This window comes from Acyrthosiphon pisum, chromosome X (genome assembly GCF_005508785.2).
Source record: "Acyrthosiphon pisum isolate AL4f chromosome X, pea_aphid_22Mar2018_4r6ur, whole genome shotgun sequence".
Taxonomy (NCBI): Eukaryota; Metazoa; Arthropoda; class Insecta; order Hemiptera; family Aphididae; genus Acyrthosiphon; species Acyrthosiphon pisum.
In genome coordinates, this window is record NC_042493.1 from 116,089,095 (window position 1) to 116,111,680 (window position 22,586).

Below are 22,586 nucleotides of genomic sequence, written 5' to 3' on the forward strand. Positions count from 1 at the left end.
TACAATTTTTAAAATAATTTGACTCTTTTTGAGCTGTTTACGGACATTGTAAGTTTTCAATTTTTTTAGTTTTTTTTTTCTATAAATATCAATAAAGTTTTATCTGTTGGGCCAAAAAGTGTATAAATTTAATACAAAGCTCCTGATATATTGTTACAATATCAGTTGAAAAATATTAAAAATACATAGGCACAATTTTTTTTTATAAGCATTTAAAGATCAAATTTTGACAAAATTTATCAAATTTTAATTTGAAAAATTATTTTGTAGTTAAAAATTAATAAAATGTTCAATTTTTGTATCTAAGAATTGAAAATTTAAAACAAGATTCCACGTAAGTAATTAATTTTGTTACCAAAAAATCTAAAAAATAAAGTATCTAAGTACAAATTTGGACGAAATTACATATTAAAAACCTAGGATAACTATTTTAGTTATTTTGTTGTGATTGTATAATATTATTCGTGGGTACTTGAAACTTCTAAAGTATACTATTATATATCTATGATAGTACCACGGTTTTTTGTTGATGTATAACGCGTTATAAGTACCTAATAAATATTATGATATGATTAATTTGGAATTTATTATAGGTACCTAATATAATATTATGTCTTATACCTAGACTAACATACCGTCTCCGCTCAGAATCGTTTTTCTTATACAATGATATTATATCATTGAATTCAAATTTAATACCATCCATTATACAGTGACCCACTTGTAACCTACTGTACAGCAGAGCAAAATCCACTTACCCACCTTTTTTTTTTTGTTTGGCTTAATGTTTTGGTTTGTGTTTTGTGTTTGATGAATTGTAATTTTTTCAATCTAAAAATATAGGTAGGTATATAGAATAAAAGTTATTTGAAAAATTATATTAATTTTTTTTTAATTCATTAAACACTTAGGTAGATTATTGTAACCGTCATACCTGTAAATGTATTGCATTGAATAACCAGAACTTTCTTGATATTTTTTATCTCAAACGACCGACGGTTGTCTGTAAGTAGGTACCTACATTTTTGTAGCGCGAATAACTTCTTTCGACATCCGATGAAGTTATGGGTGCGTATTTAAAGTGCACCAAGTCATTCCCGTTTAAGTCTTCTGGTAGTCCTTCCATTGACGTTGCTTCACCAGTTAAAATGCTTGATATATTTTTTAAATCATTAAAACCACTGTTTTTTTCCAAAACATTTTTTAATTTGTCTTTGATTGCAGTGCCTGCCTCGTCAATGATGTGCTCTAACTTATTAGCTATTAAGAGGAATATTAGCACACATCATTGACTTACATAAATCTTTTGCAAATTCACACTTTTTGGAGGTACTTGAAAAGAACAACTGTCGTGTAGTTGATACCTTCATACAATTTCGTTGACGATTTAACAACCGCTCATGTTTATTCTTTTTTAGATGCTGGGTAACCGTAAATCGTTTTTCGCAATTCACTTTAACTTCACAGATCCTACAAAATAGAATAGTACCGTCTGTTGAAAAAACAGTATTTTGTTACCTACATTCCCGTATAATATTTTTCTATGTCCCTAGTAATTTCCGGATTATTATATCCGAGCACGTAAAACTCTTATGACTTTTTTTTATTTTAAAGTGTTAAATACTCTGCCGATTTGTTCGTTCCTACGTAATAAAATAATATTGTTCGTGTGTAATTTTTCTCGTGTAAACGTGTACGTCATTTAAAACGCTTTAGATCGTAGAATCGTACGGCGTACGTGGAGGTAGGCCGAACAGAATTTATTACTCCTGCCGTCGGGGACCATTTCGTGTTTTGTAAATACGTACCTACCGATCGAACGAACAAAAGTACTCGACACCGATTTATAATCAAAGACCGCGATTACGGGAGTTCCGCGTAGTCGGTCGTCTTTTGTTTTCGTCGTAGTTTAGGTTATAAAGAATAATATTATTATAATTTTTTTTTACCGTTTGCGTTTGTCCGGCTAAATAATAGATAGGTAAGCGCTATTCGAACATCCATTTTCAACAGTACCTAATATCTCATCGGATTTTTGACTTTTTTCTTATTTCCGTTAAACGCTTTGCCGATTTATTCGTTCCTACGTAATAAAATAATATTGTTCGTGTGTAATTTTTATCGTGTAAACGTGTACGTCATTTAAAACGCTTTAGATCGTAGAATCGTACGGCGTACGTGGAGGTAGGCCGAACCGAATTTATAATTCCTGCCGCCGGGGACCATTTCGTGATTTGTAAATACGTACCTACCGATCGAACGAACAAAAGCACTCGACACCGATTTATAATCACAGACCGTGATTACGGGAGTTAACGTCATAGATATTATAATATCAGCTATGGTTCACGACGTAGTCGGTCGTCTTTTGTTTTCGTCGTAGTTTAGGTTATGAAGAATAACATCATTATAATTTTTTTCACCGTGTCCGTTTGTCCGGCTAAATAATAAATAAGCGCTTTTCGAACATCCATTTTCAACAGTACAATAGTAATATCTCATCGGATTTTTGACTTTTTTCTTATTCCCGTTAAACGATTTGCCGATTTATTCGTTCCTACGTAATAAAAATATTGTTCGCGTGTAATTTTTCTCGTGTAAACGTGTACGTCATTTAAAACGGTTTAGATCGTAGAATCGTACGGCGTACGTGGAGGTAGGCCGAACAGAATTTATTACTCCTGCCGTCGGGGACCATTTCGTGATCTGTAAATACGTACCTACCGATCGAACGAACAAAAGTACTCGACACCGATTTATAATCACAGACCGCGATTACGGGAGTTCCACGTAGTCGGTCGTCTTTTGTTTTCGTCGTAGTTTAGGTTATGAAGAATGTTATTATGATTTTTTTTCACCGTGTCCGTTTGTCCGGCTAAATAATGAATTTAGCGCTTTTCGAACATTCATTTTCAACAGTACAATAGTAATATCTCATCGAATTTGTGACCGTGAAATCAAAAAATTTATGTTCGTCTCGGTCTCGTTCGTGTGATTTGTACAGTACTCGGCGAGATTGCAGTAGACATATTGTGTACGTATCATACTTAAATCACTAACTAAACGTTTAAGGAATACGACGCGCGATAACTAACCGCCCAACTGTTCTATAGATGACTGGATTGACTACCACGAGAAAACGTACACATCCAAACACAATCATCGGTCTATGGGATACCGGAATACATGTGTGGTATACATTCCAAGAATTAGTGATCGAGGCTGCTCACGTCCATTGATCGAGTTCCAACTGCATACAGTACAGATAACTGTCTACTGATAATCCTAACTTCAATATCCGCCTTGTCAAATTGGTCTCTGTGTGGTTGAACTTTTATATTAATCATATTAACTTTATTTTTGATAATAGTTTATAATACTACCTGTGTTGTAAAAATGCATAAATGTATAGTGTGCTTCAATACGTATGATAAAACAAAGGGCCGTCATCGAGCAGTTATTTATCATGGGTGAGTATCAATTGGTTCTAGAAATTTACTCGCTCAAACTGTTGTGAAAAAACGCACATGGATTTTCGAATCATATTATTGATATGGTTCATTATCCTGGTGCGGGAATTTTGAACCGGTTTAGCTTAGTAATTACTACTTTGTGTTCCTAACCTAACATTAGCAATTTATTGTATTCATTCATATTTGTTTTAATATAGATTTCCAAAAGATCCATGCATGAGAAGAAAATGGCTTAGAGTTTTTGGGATTGATCGTTGTTACGATTGGCAACGTATATGTAGTGATCATTTTTTAGAAGAAAACTATAAGCCGGGAAAAAAGAAATTTTTATTTTCAAATGCTATTCCCCAACCTTATCATCAAAATGGTTTTCCTTCTGAGTAATACTTCTGGATCTCTATGATTTAATTTTTAATTTTTAATAGTATTTTAATTTTTATATAGTTATGCTACTCAAAGTAATGATGTTGTAACTGGAAATAATGTAATTTTACCAATGGAACAAAATATCATACAGTGAGTTAATGAAAATTGTATCAGACTAGATTTTGTATTTACAATTATTTGAAAATCTAGAAATTTGGCTTATTATGATGAAAGTGATTGCATAGAATCTGAATTTTACAGAGAGGAACAAATTGGAAATTCTGTTATTAATAATTTTAAATCAAGACGGTCATCTACACCTACTGGAAACAATGAGGATATGAGTAATAAAAATATGCCGGTGAGTACCTAAATAATTATTAATATTTTTAATAAACATGATCAATACAGAGTGATATCTTTATCTTTTTTATGATTCTCCATGCTTTCCTTATTGAATATGTAGGGCCTTGGTCTTCAACGTCCTGATTTCTCTTCTTTAGTAATTTAGTGCTTCTAATTAGACATCAGTATTATTCTTGTCCACTTATATTTATAAAATAGTTAGAAGTTTGAACTCCAATTTGTGTATAGAATGTCTTTGGTTGATTTATGCTACTATCAGTTTCGTTGGTAATCCAGAAAAATAGTAAACCACATTGAATAAATAAGTTTTGTATAATTGAGTTAAGACAGTTTTTGTTGCGGAAGTCGATATAAAAATTACATAATTATTCCCTTTCATTATACGTGACAGTATGAGTTTCTATTTTAAAATCGCAACTGAACATTTTTGATATACTTTAATGCGTAAATAATATAAAATCAAAACGGTCAACTAATAACGCCCAAATAATGCGGTGTAGGCATTTCATTGTATCATAATAGGTATATGAATAAATATGTCAACACAACTTGTTTTGCATCTAATACTGTACAGCCAATGAGGTACTGAGAATCATTGATTGTAAATATCAATAATTATTCTTAGCTAACCCCTGAATAATGTTTGCAATGTTTGGGAAGGGTTAGCTGGGTTATCAAGTTTTCTATAGTAGTGAGTAGTATTCTGATTCTATGTTATTCAGAATCAATACTCTGTAGTTCATTATGTTGGTTACAATGACAAGGAAGGGTTCATGGCCTCTAGCTTCTACAAAACATTGTCTTTAGACTATCCTAAATATATAGACCCTATACAAACTTGATTATTGAATGTTAAATAACTAAAATATGTATATAGCTCATATTATATTTTAATTTGTATTTTATAATTGGCAACCTAGCTGTTTCTAATATTAATATATTTTTTTAATATGAATTATGTGTTTGAATTTTAAAGGACCATACTTTAAGATCTGGATTACTATGTTCTGTTAACAATTGCTTTAATAAGCATTCAAAGAATATTAGTTTCTTTGGCTATCCCAAGGATTTAACATTGAGAAAAATGTGGATAGAAAGATGCAGAATAAAACAAGATCTTGATAAAATAGTAACGAGTACTACAAGAGTTTGTAGTATTCATTTTAAACTAGACTGTTTTATGAATACTGAATTAAAGAACAGACTAAAACCAGGTTCTGTTCCATCATTATTTTTAGATAATGGTAAGAAAAAAATTGTTTTATTTTGTATTAACTTTTTTTATTACTAATTAGCATTCTATTATTATAGCTTAGGTAAATACAAGGTTTTATTTTGCTATATAATGTAGTAACTTTTAATTTTTTCTTTTAAAATGAAAAAATGAACAATATTATAAACTTTTTACGATTTAATATAAGAAAAAAGGTTTTAATTATAAATTAGAATAAAGCAAGCCCGTGCAGTAAAAACACTAGTTCATAACCACATTTCTCTTTTCTTATATACATATATATTTTAATAATGTTAAGTTGCAATTGCAATCTGTAATATTATTCATTAAATCATTTTGATCTTAATTAATTTTATATTAATTTTCAAAAATCTATCCTTAATAATTCCAGAAAATATAAAACTTACTTATTTTTGTTGAATAAACATAGTGAAAATAGTGATTTCTCTTTTTGAAAAAGAGTTTCATTAAATTCATGATGAATTATTTACATTAAAAAATCTGATATAACTTAAAATCTTTCAAGCGTGTGAAAAATTTTATAATGCAAGGTTTCTTTTTAACTATTTTTTGCCTAGCCCCTTTTTGATTTTTACCAGTCAACTAGTAAAGTTTATTATCTTATGGTTGTACAATTTTTTTCATGTTTAAATGTGTGTACCATATTTTTAGATATCAATGAATGCGAGATAATAATAATAATTGTAATTTATACCTAAAAAAAATAATAATAAAAACTGATGACATTTTTATTTTTTTGTACCGCTTGGAACAAAAATCCTTAATGCGGGTTGGCAAGTGTACCTAGTTGAGAAAAAAAAACGTGTAACGAAAAACTGTAAGAGAAAGATAAAATTAATGAGACCGATAACTACTTGTTTAGTTTTAGTGTTGGTATTTATTTTATTTTTCCCCAAATTGTCGTCGAATGCAGATCACAATATTATACCATATTATAATGTAGTAAATTATTATTATTACTTGAAATAAATTATAAATAACAAAAATAACCTTAAATTGTTTTAATGTAAATTATATATTTATGTGTATATAACCATAACTTCAATGCAATGTAATTATTTAAAAATATGTAATACAACATTTCTTGTATGATCAACACAATCTTTTAAAAACAAATAAATAAATATAGGTATATATTGTAAATAAATTTATGAATATAGTTATTTATTGCATCAATAATCAAAATTAAAGAGAGCGGTGGGTAGAGAGAATGAGAGACTGGCACGTTAATGATTAATTATGCCAATCCTGCATGCAAAAAGGACTTTGTTCCATACGCGTGTCCTGCGACACGTTTGATTTTTTTTATTAAGTATTATTTATAATTATTTTAGGTCTTATCTGTTTCATACCGGATTTATATAACTTTGAAAAATAAAAATTAATATAAGTTAAATTTCTAAAATATAATGTTTATTTTATATTTTAGCAGATATAATAAATACAAAAAATATTCCATCAACAAGTTCCCGTTCAAATAAAAAATCATCTACTTCATCTTCAAATAATTTAAAGGAATTGGTAACCAGCACATATCCCATAATGTTTATACCCAAAACAGGTACTATTCCATCATTATTTTTAGATAATGGTAAGAAAAAAATGTATAAAATGTAATTTATACTATGTCTACTTTTGTACTAATGCTTCAAAGTAAAATAAATTACTTTAATCACAATAATATCTTCAAATATGCACTCGTATACAATTATTTTATATAATTTAATTCATATTTAACACCATCTGTACAGCAGAGTGACTTCCACTTACTCAATTTTTAAATTTTGTTTCTGTCATAAGTCTATTATTTATTCATTAAATCACTATTTTCGATATTTTTTTAAAAACTAAATTTTTTAGGATATATGTAGGTTACATTATAAAGTAAAATTGTTTTGGTTTAAAACGCATTAAACAAAATTTTTTACTGCATTATATTCACATCCATAATTATAATAATTTAAAAATCAAATTAATTTTTTTTTCATAGTTATATAATATTATGTACAATATAATGCCACGTCTCGGAAACTGTAATTTACCTAGACAAAAAGGTGCGCAAGTGAGTGTCACTCTACTGTACTTGAATGACAAAAAAATAATAGAAAAAAGCAAAAAAATTTAAAATGTCCGTGTACAGCTTAAAACGAGTAAAAATATTTTCAAAATGTTATGCTGAATAGAAAATTAAAATATAAACATTCAGTTAAATTTTCATGTATCTATATAGTTATTCGTTTTTGAATTGCAACAAAATAAGAAAATCACTACATGTGATATCTAGTGAATATCCCATCTTGTAAAAATATGAACTTCAAACGCTCATAAAAATTTAATTTGACTTAATTTTATAATTTTAAATTTAAAAAGAAAAATTTATATGAATTTCTATTTCAAAATAATTTGCACGATTTCGTGATGTTTACGTGTTTCGTCAAAATTTAAACTTTAAATGCTTATAAAAAAAATTGTGATTATAGATTTTTATATTTTTCAATGTGACAAATTTGTCATTGTAACAATCTATTAAGACCCTTGTATTAGATTGTCAAGCTTTTTTACCCAACAAATAAAATTTTAATAAAACTAAAAAAATTAGAAACCGATGTCCGTAAACAGTTTAAAAACAAATCTAAATATTTTGAAAATGTTATCGTGTATAGAAAATGCTAATATAAACAACCAGTGGAAATTGCATGTATCTACGGTATCTAATTTATTTTAGAGATACCAAAAACCAAATCGATTTTGTTGAAAACCAACTTTGCGTAAAAATGTCAGGTTTTCGTCTTAAGTTTTTTTTTGCTTTTGAAAATTACTGGATATTTAAAATGTTGACCTCCCCATTTCACTAGATTCACTTTCCCAACTAGAGTTAAAAATTGAAGCATTATTTTGACTACTTATCGTTTACACGAACACAAAAAATAAAAATTTAAAAAAAATAAACACACATCATTATAAAATCAATACATTCATGATATTCATCGCTCCGCTTAGGATCTGATATAGAAAATTTTAAAAATTCACTTTTCGAAAAGAGGGAAGGTCTTTTTCATGCTTCTTGATGAATAAAAGTATTTCTGTGTCATCAACATTTGGAGTAGTAAAAAAGTTCCAAAAAAAAAAATTTTTAAAATCAAAAGTCCGTTGTGGCTATAATATTTATAGATAGCGTAACTTTCCAGTAAACCTTTTATTTTTAAGGTAGTTTTCTAACTTGTTGGGAATCTTATATTAAAATGTTTAATGTCACCTATGAAATGAAATTTTCTTAGGACTTTCTAACTAAAAAATAATTTGAATACCCATGTACGAGATTTTGGTGAAGTTGGTCAAACTGTGATATAAAATCATTATACCTTTACAAAAAATAATTCTAAGTGACGACAGTCAGTCAGCGTATATATTACAAAGTATATTTGATGATATTGTTGTGAATTAAGTAATTAATAATTGTATATATTAAGTATAAACTTTTTACATGAAACCTTGTTTTAAATTATCAATCCTTAGCTAACATTTAACATTTTATACATTTTTAACTACAAAATAATTTTAAATTAGATAAATCTTATACAAGTTTGAACTTTAAATGCTTGTAAAAAAAAATTCAAATTGAAAATGGCTGTAAACAAATCAAAACAAAATGTTATCAATAGTATGGGAATTTATAAAAATAAACACATGGTGTAAATTTCAATTAGGACCTTTCTTTGGTTATTGGTCTTAGAATTACAACAAAATAAGAAAATCACTAGACGAGAAATCGAGTGAATATCCAATGCTGTAAAAATTTGAACTTTGAAAATTTTATTTGACGCCCTAGAAGACAATTTTTTTACGTCAAGATAGGTATTTCTAACTCCAAAGTATCTGCATATTTTTGTGATTTTTACGTATTTTTACAATTTTACTACAGACCGCTTATAAAAAATTATTGTGAATTTATGCTCAACTTTTTTTTTTAATAATTTCCACTGACATAAATTAATGAGGAAGGTGGTATTAAATTTTTAAGTTTTTTGACAGACTGAAAAGTTTTCTATCAACAAAATATAATATTTTAACAATTTTTTTTAAAAGCATTTAATGATCGACTATTAACAAAAATAAGGAAAATGTGCAAATTATTTTAAGTTAAATATTCATAAAAATTTTCTTTTTAAATCTAAGATTTATTGAATACAATAATTCTCATAAGTTTGTCTACATTTAACAACAATAAAAAAAAAAAAAAAAATGTTTTTGATATTAATTTCAATTATTCTAGGAAATAGGATCTTATATTTTCCATCCCACCAAAACCGAATTCATCGAGGATACAGAGATATACTCTCTCATGATACACCAAATTAGTCATATAAATGCACTATTTTTATTGTAAATTTGTAAAAATTATTTTAAAATTTTGTTTGTAAATAATAAATAGTACTTACTAAGTAATATTTACTTGAAATAGGTAATTTGTAATAATAATTGTTTATAAAAATAAAAACAATCAATTAACTAGGTACCTAGGTACCTAATTTCTTTATAATTTTTGTAATATACTTTTACATCAAATAATAGTCAAAATGATCATTTTGACTGAATCAAAATGCGTCTAGACTCTAGACCACTACAACTTTTACAAAGAAAAATTGTTAGGATATGTTTAAATAAAAATACTTTAATAATTGGTTCAACTAAAAAAAACTTAAAGTTATTAGATGTGTTACCATTTGAGTCTGTATATAAAAAAATAACTATTGTATATATAATTAAAAACCTTGAATCCTTTTTGGATATGAAAAAAGGTAATAATTAAAAGATAAAATATGGCATTTGATGTCAGAATGGAGTATTCTATACAGAAGGGATTCGTACAACTGCAGCGAAGAAAGGCGTATCTTTGTTTTTACAAATTGTTTTTGGTTTTTTTGAAGTTGTCATAATTATTTTTGTGTAGTTCCCGCGAAATCGGTGGTAATTTCATTTTATTGTATAGGACGTATTTGATTGTTTTATGCTACTATCAGTAACCACTAACCTTAATATTATGGAAATGAAAAAAATATCAGATTTGGTTATTATCAATACTTGAATAAATATAGTAAATAATTATATTTAACTATATTGTAGTTTAATATTAGTTATAAGCATTCTAATTGTATACATAGATTGATTATTCAGTTCTTGTCCGCTTTTATTATTTATAATTACATTGTTCATATTATGTTATATAACTCTACCACCAGTGGCGTATTTTGGGGGGGGTGTCCACGGTGTCTGGACCAAAAAAAAAAAAAATTCAATCTCTAATTTTGATACTTAAATTTTAAAGGGAATTTGACAAACAAAAATATGTGGTTCGTTGTGAACTATTTTAATATTATATAAAGTCCTAGACTAATTAGGAATGAAAATAAATTTAGTTTTAAATAATGTACTTATTATCCTATTATATTTTTAATTATTGACAAAACTGTTATTCTTATAGCACCACTGGTATAGGTATCGAATGTAACAAACAAAATATATAGTAATAATTATTAAATTATTGTGACCGATTATGATAACTATATAGGTACTAATGTATATTATTATGTTTAAATAATATTATGTTATTATTCTACTACAGTATACATGCAATTTATATTTTTATCTTGCGGCTCCGTGCCTTCACAAATCTGTGTTACTTGTTTTTCCAGCGGGAATTTATGTATATTTAGATATGTATTAATATATTACAATGATGTATTTTTTTTTTAAATATTTTAATATGTTGGATCTTAAATGTCCATGTACATTTATTTTAAAACATACTATTATTTATCAATTGAATTTGAATCATTTTTCATTTAATCGTCGTCGAAGAAACAAGGCAGATAAAATATACAGTGAAATAGTAATATTATTATATTATTGTCATTGGTGAGTACCTATATTATTTATAATATTTATTTTTCATAAGTGCACATAATTCGTAAATTAATAATCATTAAAATTAAAACATAATAATTAAGTATTTTTTAAACTAAAAATAGGCATATTATATAATATTCTCTATATAATTTATATAGAATCGTAATATTTTTAAGTCATTTTTTCTCGTTGCTTTATTATTATTTAATTATTAAGACTAGGATCACATATTCACATGAGCGTTAGGCTTAGAATAATCATCCATTATGCATTTTTAATTGTAAAACTATTATGACCTAGAAAATACAATTTTTGTGTTATAATTCAGATATATATTTCAGATATAAAAAAAAGAGATTGAATTAAATATTAATTGAAATGTCACAAAAATATCAAAATTATTATTATTTTCTTTTATTTTTATTTTTAAATTAATATTATGTTTACAGTAGGTATTTTATACCTGTATGATTTAAATTACATAAAAATTACTACCTACTTTTAATTAAATAAATAAAAAATTTTCATTACAATATTTGATGAGTATATTGTGAACTTAGTGGTAGTACTGTAGTAGACGTAAAACAGAAATATTTCAACCAATTAACAAATGAGTATATACCTATATTATCTGGACACGTCCCCAAAAAACATACAAAATACGCCACTGTCTACCACCACCACAAAGCATGTGCTTAAGGGTGGTAGATATTTTTTTTTGTCTTAGAACTTTACTAAATTGTTGTTTTATAATATACAGTAAAATATAATATCATCCTGAAATTTTTTTTGCATTGCATTGCATAAAGTAACAATTTTCACTGCACAATAACTTTTCTCACTGCACACTAAAAAAAACCCTGAATACAATTATATTTTAACGAGAATCGATGCGGCGTAAATTCAGTTTTCTTAAACTATTGTCGAGACTTTACTCGAGCATGTCACCAAGTCATAGTTTTACGTTTTAATTCTCAGCTATGAAAGTTTCATCAATTTTTTAACCACTAAGTAATATGTAAATATTGTCAACATTTGAACTTTAAATAGGTACTAATAAAAAAAATCGTGCCTTTTATTATTATTTCTCAACTTCTATTATAACGACTTATGAGGAAACTGCTTGAATTGGGAAAATGTTATTCTCCAGTTACTTTATTTTGATTTTTTTTTTAAAAATCGGGAAGTTCGATTAGCGGTTATACTGGTATTTATTGTATTTTATGATATACCCAAGTAAAAATATAATACTTGTCTTTAAAATATTGTAAATTAATCCCGAGTAGTTTTGACACAGCGACTAACCATGATATCTAACTTAACCTAACTATGTGTACCTATTATGATTATGTGTATACTGTGGTATGTTTACAGTTTAAACTATTTTATCCGGACTTTTGGGAATACGTACCCTTTTAAATTAAATCTTAAGAAGACGCTACACCTACATGTGTCGTCTCCGTCTTACAAACAGCTACGTTGCACGGTCAATGTTCTCCTTTTAATTTCTAGTGTGAATATTTGGTCGCTCAAGAGGGCTGCAGCGTACCATGTTTTAAGGAGTAATATTTAGGCAATTTTTAAGACATGTACATTTAGGCTGTCTATGCGCGAGAAGTAAATGGACAATAGGGTGTGTAATCCGTTATCGCTTTTGTCACAATGCCGCCCGCCCATTTCACAAAATACGGATTCCTGGAACTACGATAGTAATAATAATAATACCTACTACTTTTAGAGTTACACCGAAAACCAAAATCGATTTTATGGAAAGTAAAAATTCCCGTTTTTGTTGTTTTTCCCAGCGCTTTTGAAAACTATTGAGAATTTTAAAATTTTACTACCGAATGCACCCACTAGATTCACTTCCCCATTGAACAATATATATACTCTTGAAGAAAATCGAAGCAGTCTTATTACTTATTTTTTTGGCCTTAAACCCGATAAATAGTGTTTATTAAGAAATAAAATGTATGTATATACTTAGAAAAAGAACAGAAAAACAGTTGTTAAATACATTTTTTTGGACCCCCTCCCCCCTTGAATAAATCCTGGTTGCGCACTTGCGCTTCTGTGACCTGCAATGACCCTGCATTCGTGATCTTCTTCTTAAAAAAAATAAAAAACAATAATATATTAATTTATAATTATTATATAAATAATATAATGAATATACAAAATGACGAGTGTTTTACATGTACATAATTTATATTAATTGAATATTTATAAGTGTATGTAATACGGATGTGGCACGAAACGTCAACAGGTTAAATGTTAAAATGTCGACAGTTGAAATGTCGACCTATCCAAATGTACGAAATGTCGACAGCTTAAGAGGACGTTACATCGCGGACATTAATTGTTGTCTCCGTCTTACAAGTGCGTAACCTATAGCAAATTGTACGGTCAGCGTGACACATTGACACGGCGTTTATCTCCGTTGGTTTAAAAATTAGTACGAATTGACCTATTATAAAATTTAAATGTAAGACAATATTATATCTAGGAAATCTCATATGCTTTTTATTATACTTAAATTTTAATGCCGACAGTCAAAATATCGAAAAGTACGAAATGTCGACGGATTAAGAGGACGTTACATCGCGGACATTTTTTGTCTCCGTCTTACAAGTGCGTAACATATAGCAAATTTGACGCTCAGCAGGACACGGCGCTTATCTCCGTTAGTTTAAAAATGAATGCGAATTCGCCTATTATACAATTTAAAGGTAAGATAATATTATTATCTAGGAAATCTCATAGGCTTTTTATCATACCTACTTTAATTTTAAAGCGAGTTATGAGTATTTTAAGTATTTTAACATACTAATAAAAAGCTTACATTGCCAAGACAATATCAGGGTAATCTTACATTTGAATTTTATAATAGTTCAATCCATTCCAATTTTTAAACTAACGGAGGTAAACGTTCTGCTGGGCGTACGAATTGCTATGTTACGCACGTGCAAGACGCGGAGACAACAAATGTCGCTGGCCGGTGTAACTTCTTAAATGTCAGTACTATTGTATAAAATGCTATAATGGCAATATTATTATCTTGCTTTATACAACACTGTACCTAAACGATTAACATAGGACGCTACACACCCATGTATATAAAATGTGTACTTATGAATATAAAACATAGCAAATACGATTTTGCGAGTGTAAGAACCACTCAGACTGAAATCCAAGTTAAGGGGGTTGCAGCAAACGTATTTTTTATACGTTTTAGACCAATAAGCGGTGGTAAATTACACGTACTTCGGAATGTCCGATTTCAATTTTTTATACATATATGAACTCATTGACAAAATATCTAGGCTTCTTAGGAAGTCGATTCTCCATTTTCAATTTAAAATCACCTTAAAATAACCATTTTTTTTTTTAGAAATCCCATGAAATAATTGTATTACATTTGTATTTATTTTGGGCACATCTGATTTTAAATTAAAAAAAATAATTCCTAAGAAGCATAGTCTAGACTCTAGAAGTTTATAAATTCAACCATTTTTTCGAAATTACAATCGAACTTCGGAATGTATGATTAATTTACTACCAGGGCCCGTCGTTAAGGGTAGGCTGCTGGCATCTGCCCAGGGTCTCGCGCTTGTAGGGGCCTCGCAATTCGCACTTTAATTTAATATATTGTACAAAATTATTACATTTTTTAGTTTTGTATTGGTATTATTTGTTTAATCGAATGATTAGATATACAATGTACATTTTTATTTTGTATGGTGACAAATATTATGCTGTTAAGGAATTTTAATATTTTTTTAAAGGATGTCCCAGGACGTTACTAAAAATACGTTTCATGGGGGACCACAACGAGATTTTGGGTGATCGAAAAGGTCACATGACAAATATAATATAAATTAAAGAGAATGATAATAACTTTAATCGTACAATTAACGGCCCGTGGGGCTACACAGACTTTATTTTTTGTATTAACTTTTTGAGCCTTAGATATGCATTTCTAACTACAAGATGATATGTACATTTTCGTGATCCACCATAAAATAATAGAACACTAAAGAATGAAAACGCAAATTGAGGCAGTTAAAAAAATATAAAGAAACAGAAACATTTAATATATATCTAATGAACGTTCATGGATGTGGATTGTGTTTGTTAGTATGGTTGGAGGGTGGGTAGAAGAGCTATCGGGATGAATGATGGGAGAGACTGCAGTTCTCCTAATAGGATATTGTCGTTTGTCTGATTTTCCCGTAGTTGGCACTACCGATTTATGTAGCTCCGTAAAAAACGACTACCACAGAGCAGGTACACAGACCACGTCTCTCCATTATGGTAAAATAACACGTAGACGAGCGTGAGTGCTTGAATTTTTCAATCATTGGATAAGGAACTTCGGCACATAACGATACAATAAATACTAGTCCAATCGCATAGTGGATGTCAAAATAATAAGGACCTGTTAATTATTCAAAATATACAATGTATTGGAGAGTAAGTATCAAACGATTATTCACAAACAAATAATTGAAATAAGTATGTTTTTACACATAAATTGTACCTAACGATAGTTGTCACCCCTCGGGTTAAAAGAACTGCAAACATAACATTACTGTTTCATTTTTTTCGTCTCCTTATAACATAACTAAAACGCGCTCGTGTATATATTGTGTGATAATGGTGGTAAATAATGAGCTACCAGATATAACCAGATATAAAATTAATCTTTAAATGTAGCCACAGCATGCACCACTACAAGACACCTAACAAATCGTTACTTTATATTAAAAATAAATATATTATTGCAAGGAAAGTTCTTTGCTGAGGGTACGAGTAGTAGTAGTAGTAAGTAGTCTTGGATCAATATTTTTTTTCTCGTTTTTTTTTTGTCTCAAGGTCGACGTCGACACCCGATCAGCTAAATTAATCTGAATCCATACATATTCGTTATAGGGACAATTTTTTTTTTTTTTTGGTATACTTAAGATCTTAAATTGTGTAAATATATTTTAATGCAATCAATATTACAACTCCAAATAATAGTTAAATAAAAAAAGTTACAGTTAGGTAATTTCAATATTTATACATTTTGTAATATGATTACAGTTTGTAAAAATTATCAGAATGAGTACTTCAATAATTATAGTACGATTGTTGATTTGTACGGTGTTATTCGTACCACCATGTTGCAGAGGGTTCAAAGATCGTCGTATTCTTAATTTGGACGAACAAGGTAAACATAATAACTTAAGATTTTGTATTGATATTTTTATAACAATGTCATATTGATTGCAACGATTAAACAGTTTGTGAATGGCCTAGGTTTGGTAATAAACTCGACAAACTGGTACCAACAACTCGATATCTCCGATGTAAACGATGAAATTCAAAAAGCTGTTGAAAGAATTGATAACAGATATCGTTCGGAGGAAATTATATTATCGAATGTTAGTAATTTGATAATTGGAAGCACAGTTCATGGACAACTGATAAATTCCATGCCTTCCAAAGACGGACATTCAGAATCTCGAAATGCTGAAATTATATTGGAAGTTACACAAAGTTTGAAGAATACATATTGTCTAAAGTACCAATATAAGCATAAAATAAATATCTCATTGAAAATAATATATTATACATGTCTTATAATAATAATATGCATAAATTAAATTATCATTTCAGGCACGGGTTAAGTGATGTACAATGTGCCAAAGATTTAACCAAGGGGGAATCTGACGGGGGACAACATTGGGTTGAGATGTGTATGCCCGAGTATTACAACAACAATTCGTGCATCGGTAACGAGTATGACTATCGTAGTATTGACGGATCTTGTAACAACCTGAAACGTAAATATTTGGGAAAGGCGAATACACCTTATAAACGTTTGCTGTTTCCAGTCTACACAGATGGTAATATTTCTTAATTTCTTTATGGCGGAATTCACTCGTAACCTATAAGTATATGTTTATTTTTTTTTTTTAAACATTAAGGTATAAGATATACCACTGCGATGAATTAAAAATAAGCATGCGCGTTCCTATTGATAAAACTTCACCTTATAATAATATATTAACTAAGTTGCTATAATTAGCTATTTTAAATGAATAATAATTAAAGGGATTTGGAATAGCGACTTCTATTATCCTATCTTTTATTACCAATTTAAAGCATATAATTATTACGATTGATTGGGATCGTGAGTATAGATTTATAAACGAAGGGGGGTATAATGATTTATGATGCACCTGAGTCTGCGTGTCTTTATTAACTTATCGTTGATGATAATTTTATTGTTGGATTTGTGTGAATATATATTATTATAATTTCTTACCTGGTTAATGTTCCTTCACTTGAACAATGATAGAATTTGAAAAGAGAGTATAACGACGTTAATTTTTTTGAAATAATGTAAGTACAATTTTTGGTTTGAAATGAAAGTTATTAATTCACAACAAGATATTATAAGATTTTAAATGAGTACGTTAAGTTAATAATCGCTTTATAATTTTGGTAGCGAAATAAGACGATGCGTGTGATACTGCATGAGGTAGTTTTGGTTATTATGGACAGACTGATCTCAATATCAAAATGGGGGTTCTACTTATAGTATTGAACTTTGATACCTTGTTGTTCCATATTAAATTGTTGTTGCTTATTTTGTATAGGTACATGGGAACAATCAAAATATGTTATTGTAAGATTAGTGACATTTGTACATGTATATATATATATATATATATATATATATATAAATATATATATGGTTATTACTTATTTATAGGTTTTGTACATTTTGAATAATATTAGGGTACATGGGTACAGGTATTTATTTTGATTTTTGGTAATAACATATACATATTTAATAGTATTATGATGATATTGAATCATGAAGCTGTGTTTGCGCAATGATGTAGATATCATTACACCACTCTTTTAACTAGCCCATAATTTCTGATAAAGATAAATGCCTTATTTTTATTAACATTCATGCGGATCTAATGCTGTGATTTCATTAATTTTTCACTCAGGTGTTTACAAAATGCCAAATATTTACGAAGAATTGCTGCCTAATCCTAGATCAGTGAGCACAAGTTTTGTAAAAGACGAGAACTCGACTGACCAAACAAAAACGATGATGATGGCGTACTGGGCGATGTTCATAGGCCACGATCTATCACACACGCCATTTTCTACTATGGGTAATGGGTATACACATTAAACACATAACTGTATATAAATTGATTTATTTTAATTAATACAAGCGTACTTATATTAAACCCAAAGGGAAAGACAACAGATTTGTAAATTGTTGTGATAAGGACAAAAGTATTCAATCTTCTCTGATCAAAAACATTAGGTCCTGCAAGCCCATATTTATACCGAATGAAGATAAGTTCTTTAAAACAGATCCGTTTGATTGCATGAACTACGTGCGTTCGCGGCCAGCAGTGCGTTCTGATTGTACATTTGGACCCATGGAACAAGTAACAGACATATTAAATAATAACATATTGATAAACTTATATTATATTTGTATTATAATAAAAATAATAACACGTCTTACCGAAGCTATTCTGAAGGAAGGGCTCTGATGGTGTCTCGAATAGGCCAAGTCCATATAAAAACATATACAGAAAAACGCGTGGAAATATTTTCAGCATTCCAGTGTTTAGAACTGACGCTGCAAATTCAAAAAAAACACAGACACTAATGGAATATTACAAATTTGTAAATTAAATTTGTATTTAAGAAGTATTTATGTTTCACAGATGAACCAAGCTACCCATTATTTAGACGCGTCGATGATATATGGTACGACGGAACAACATATGATGTCGTTGAGAGAAATGGAGTACGGCCAAGTGAGGGAAAGAGTCCGAATTAAGTATCCGGTACACAATAACATCACTCTGGAAGACCCCGTTAATATGAACGTTTGTCAGAACGGTTCCGGCACTTGTTATAAGTTTGGCGACATTCGAGCAAACGCGTTCCCTCAACTTACTACCTTGTACATACTGTGGATAAAAGAACACAACCGGTTAGCCTACGATCTGTCTCGAGAAAAACCTAACTGGACTGACGATCAACTTTTCTGGGAGGCCAGGAAAATCGTGACGGCGTGCATTCAGCACATCACGTACAACGAATGGCTGCCGGCACTGCTTGGCGTTAACTACACCAAGGAAAACGGTTTGGGACTGGGAAACAGTACCACGTATGACGAGAATGCCGACCCGACAGTTAGCAACAGCTTCGCGACCGCGATACTGCCTTTTGCCAATTCCATGATCACCGATAAAATTAGGTTAGGCATATTCATTATACAATATTATTGTCATCAATGACATGTCCAGGAAATTCCGAATAGGGAGGGGGGAAGCGATGTCTTAAGTAATAATATACATTCGAATACATTGTGGGGGTAGTACCATGAAAAAAATAAGGGGATTTATGAGTCAATAGGGAGGGGATATAACTCCTAACCTCCACCCCCTAGGCACACCACTGATTTTCAACATTATAATTTTATTATTGTGTATGCGTGTAGGTAATCTCATGGTGTCAGTTTTTAAAACAGACATGAACAATCGTCGATATTCAAAATTATTCCTTTTAAAATTTAAGAACAATATGTACGTGCAAAAGTATTGTCTTATTTTACCACTCTTAAATTGTTAGCAGTTTTTGGTATTTAAGAAGTGACTTCAACATTTTTTAATATTTTCCTAAAATAGAATGTCTACAAGATACTACCCTATATTGAACGAATAGCTTTAGATATTTAGGTAGGTACCTACAAACATTTAGAGTTTAATTACAAATTTACAAAATAAGGAAAATACTCTTATCATCAATTATTCTTAGAAACAAAAACCTTAATATATTGCTTCAATACATGATATTTTATTTATACCATAGATCAAAATGTGACTAAAAACATTCTACCTAAATTATTTAAATATGATACTTCATATTATATAATTCTATATTATAGGAACATAAATTGACGTTTTAAAAATAGAAATAATTAATCTGTATTTTTTATACGTAAGATGCTACTAATAATTTTTGTGCGTGTTTTTGTTTAGTTATTACGATACCAATGTGTTCAATGATAGGGAAAACATATATCCTGTCTTTTGGAACGATTCTCAATACATAAAAGAATACTTAAAAGAAACTTACAACCGACCGTATTTGGTGGATCATGTTTTTGACCTTGGTATGATTCTAAAAGGACTATCTGTGCAGCCAACACAAAAAGTTGACATGCTGTTTACTCAAACAGTAAGTTTTTGTAACACAATCAATATTATATATATCATTTTTATTTTTTTATAACATCAATGACGACGACTTCAATATTATAGACAATTTTACGTAGATATATGATTATTTTTAAATAATTTTTATAGATAACAAATTACTTGTATAGTATTGATCCAAATAATTCGTTTGGAATGGACATTCTCAGCTTGGATATACAACGAAGCCGCGATCACGGTATTCCAAGCTATACGAAATTTAGAAAATATTGTGGACTCAAAGACATAGAAAACAAGCAAGATTTGTCTAAAATAATGGTGGATGGTGTAAGTCTGAAAAAAATTTGAAATTTATAAATAATTATATAACTAATGTACTGATTAGTGATCACTTTTTTTCTGCATGATGTATTTAGTCAGCTGATAGATTATTGAAGCTATACAAAACTTGGAACGATATAGATCTATTGGTTGGTGCATTGTTGGAAAAACACGTTGACGACGCAATGGTTGGCCCTACGATGAGATGTATCATTAGGGAACAATTTGTGAGAACAAGAATTGCAGATAGATATTTTTATGACGCACCAGGAGTATTCTCTGATTGTATGTATAATTGAATTATTTTTAATGAATGCACATCATCTTAACTAACCTATTTTTAATTTAAGATCAACTTAAAGAGATCAAACAAGTGACGCTTGCCAGAATTTTATGTAATCACTATTGGCACGGAATTACAACACTACATGTCTTTTCGAGACATGAGGTATTTGATCAATCAACACTTCATCACTGTGACCCGATATTAATTCCGGAAATCGACACATGGAGTTGGTTTGATACATTTAAGTAATAGTAAAAAAAGCTAAGTCTTTTTTATAAGAAAATAATTTGAAGTGTTCGTAAAACATAAAACTATCACATGATTTGAATGTATAGCCATAATATTTTGTTTTATATACCTACCTACAAATTTATAAAATAGAAATATATCATAAATATCTTTGATTGGGATTTCAAAATAAATTATTAAATCTAAAAATTAATTGTACACATTTGAATATGGAACGTTTTTTGATAATATCTTCCTGGTATAAATACGTTTTTTTATCATTCTTTTTGCTTTTTTGTTTGAACAACATAATTCAAGATGCTCTTTCTTACAAAACCACGATGTAACTAGTATGACTCACTGACTGTATAGTCCCATTCACCCCCAGTACTTCCTTTTTTGCTTTTAAACATTGATTAACCATTTGTTGTTCTTTTTGCAGTATGCATCATGTAATACTTGATTAAAAATATTTTAAATATTAATTATAATTTATATTATGTTTAATTCATCAAATATATTTTATTAATTTATTATTATGTTTACAAAACATGACATGAGTAATATTTAAAATATTTTACTGTTCTAGCTTTTAACTAAGCTGTGTCAGCGAACATGGCCCTTTTCACCAAATCACAATCCTTATCATTTCTTCAAACTTTCGATTTTTAACCGATTATGAGCGTAGTCACTGGCGTGACTTGTATAGTTTTAACGACATTGCCTTCAAAGTCGGTACTCAATCTTAGTGAGTTACACCAATAGATAGTTATAATTTGATATTGATATTTATTTGAAATCAAATGTACAATATTCTAAACTTGTTAATAAATTGTGAAGTTTCACCCTTTTTAGTGGCCTACTTTCCACTCGACACGTAAGGGTAAATTTTTTGCATTGACCCCTGGACAATGTTGCGTGTTATCCCTGGAGATAAATAGGTGAAGACCATGGGTTTTCTACATGAATTAACTATACAAATTATAATAGAGAGAAAATAATAGTGATACTTTAAGTAATAATAATAAATAATAAGTTTGAGTTTAAAGGACAATCACTGGATTTGTATTTTACGTTTGGGTATAGTAAATAATAATTTTGGGCAAAACAATATATGTAATAATTATAATAGA

The 22,586-nt window shown here is 29.0% G+C and overlaps 2 protein-coding genes across 5 annotated transcripts; both read left to right on the top strand.

Annotated features, from left to right (window-relative positions):
- The first annotated feature begins 1,617 nt into the window (after positions 1-1,617).
- On the top strand, positions 1,618-10,737 carry LOC100571852. 3 transcript variants are annotated; one of them, XM_016808255.2, is made up of 8 exons: positions 1,618-3,034; positions 3,114-3,470; positions 3,671-3,853; positions 3,918-3,989; positions 4,050-4,200; positions 5,182-5,449; positions 6,890-7,021; positions 9,734-10,737. In XM_016808255.2, the coding sequence occupies exons 2-8, from the start codon at positions 3,397-3,399 to the stop codon at positions 9,817-9,819; spliced, it is 966 nt and encodes a 321-aa protein (XP_016663744.1). In that variant the 5' UTR covers positions 1,618-3,034; positions 3,114-3,396; the 3' UTR covers positions 9,820-10,737. The 3 variants fall into 3 exon arrangements, with proteins under 3 accessions (XP_016663744.1, XP_016663745.1, XP_003247757.1); XM_016808256.2 differs by having other exon boundaries at positions 6,893-7,021; positions 9,734-9,918; XM_003247709.4 differs by having other exon boundaries at positions 1,620-3,034; positions 4,101-4,200.
- Positions 10,738-11,836: 1,099 nt separating this feature from the next.
- Positions 11,837-21,848, top strand: LOC100167430 (peroxidase). 2 transcript variants are annotated; one of them, XM_029492474.1, is made up of 11 exons: positions 11,837-15,840; positions 16,453-16,579; positions 16,669-16,933; positions 17,029-17,258; positions 18,378-18,548; positions 18,634-18,833; positions 19,119-19,657; positions 20,442-20,640; positions 20,769-20,945; positions 21,035-21,224; positions 21,290-21,848. In XM_029492474.1, exons 1-11 carry the CDS (start codon positions 15,829-15,831, stop codon positions 21,472-21,474), a joined length of 2,295 nt encoding a protein of 764 aa, XP_029348334.1. In that variant the 5' UTR covers positions 11,837-15,828; the 3' UTR covers positions 21,475-21,848. The 2 variants fall into 2 exon arrangements, with proteins under 2 accessions (XP_029348334.1, XP_016663746.2); XM_016808257.2 differs by lacking the exon at positions 11,837-15,840 and having other exon boundaries at positions 16,466-16,579; positions 16,653-16,933.
- The last annotated feature ends 738 nt before the right edge of the window (positions 21,849-22,586 follow it).

What these genes read in the sequence shown, in the direction of transcription:
- LOC100571852 (XM_016808255.2), top strand. Translation starts at nt 3,397, where the DNA reads ATGCATAAATGTATAGTGTGCTTCAATACGTATGATAAAACAAAGGGC. An exon ending in CGAGCAGTTATTTATCATGG is followed by an intron (nt 3,471 to 3,670) that starts GTGAGTATCAAT and finishes GTTTTAATATAG; the next exon opens with ATTTCCAAAAGATCCATGCA. An exon ending in TGAGTAATAAAAATATGCCG is followed by an intron (nt 4,201 to 5,181) that starts GTGAGTACCTAA and finishes TGAATTTTAAAG; the next exon opens with GACCATACTTTAAGATCTGG.
- LOC100167430 (XM_029492474.1), top strand. An exon ending in ACATGCTGTTTACTCAAACA is followed by an intron (nt 20,641 to 20,768) that starts GTAAGTTTTTGT and finishes TAATTTTTATAG; the next exon opens with ATAACAAATTACTTGTATAG. An exon ending in CTAAAATAATGGTGGATGGT is followed by an intron (nt 20,946 to 21,034) that starts GTAAGTCTGAAA and finishes TGATGTATTTAG; the next exon opens with TCAGCTGATAGATTATTGAA.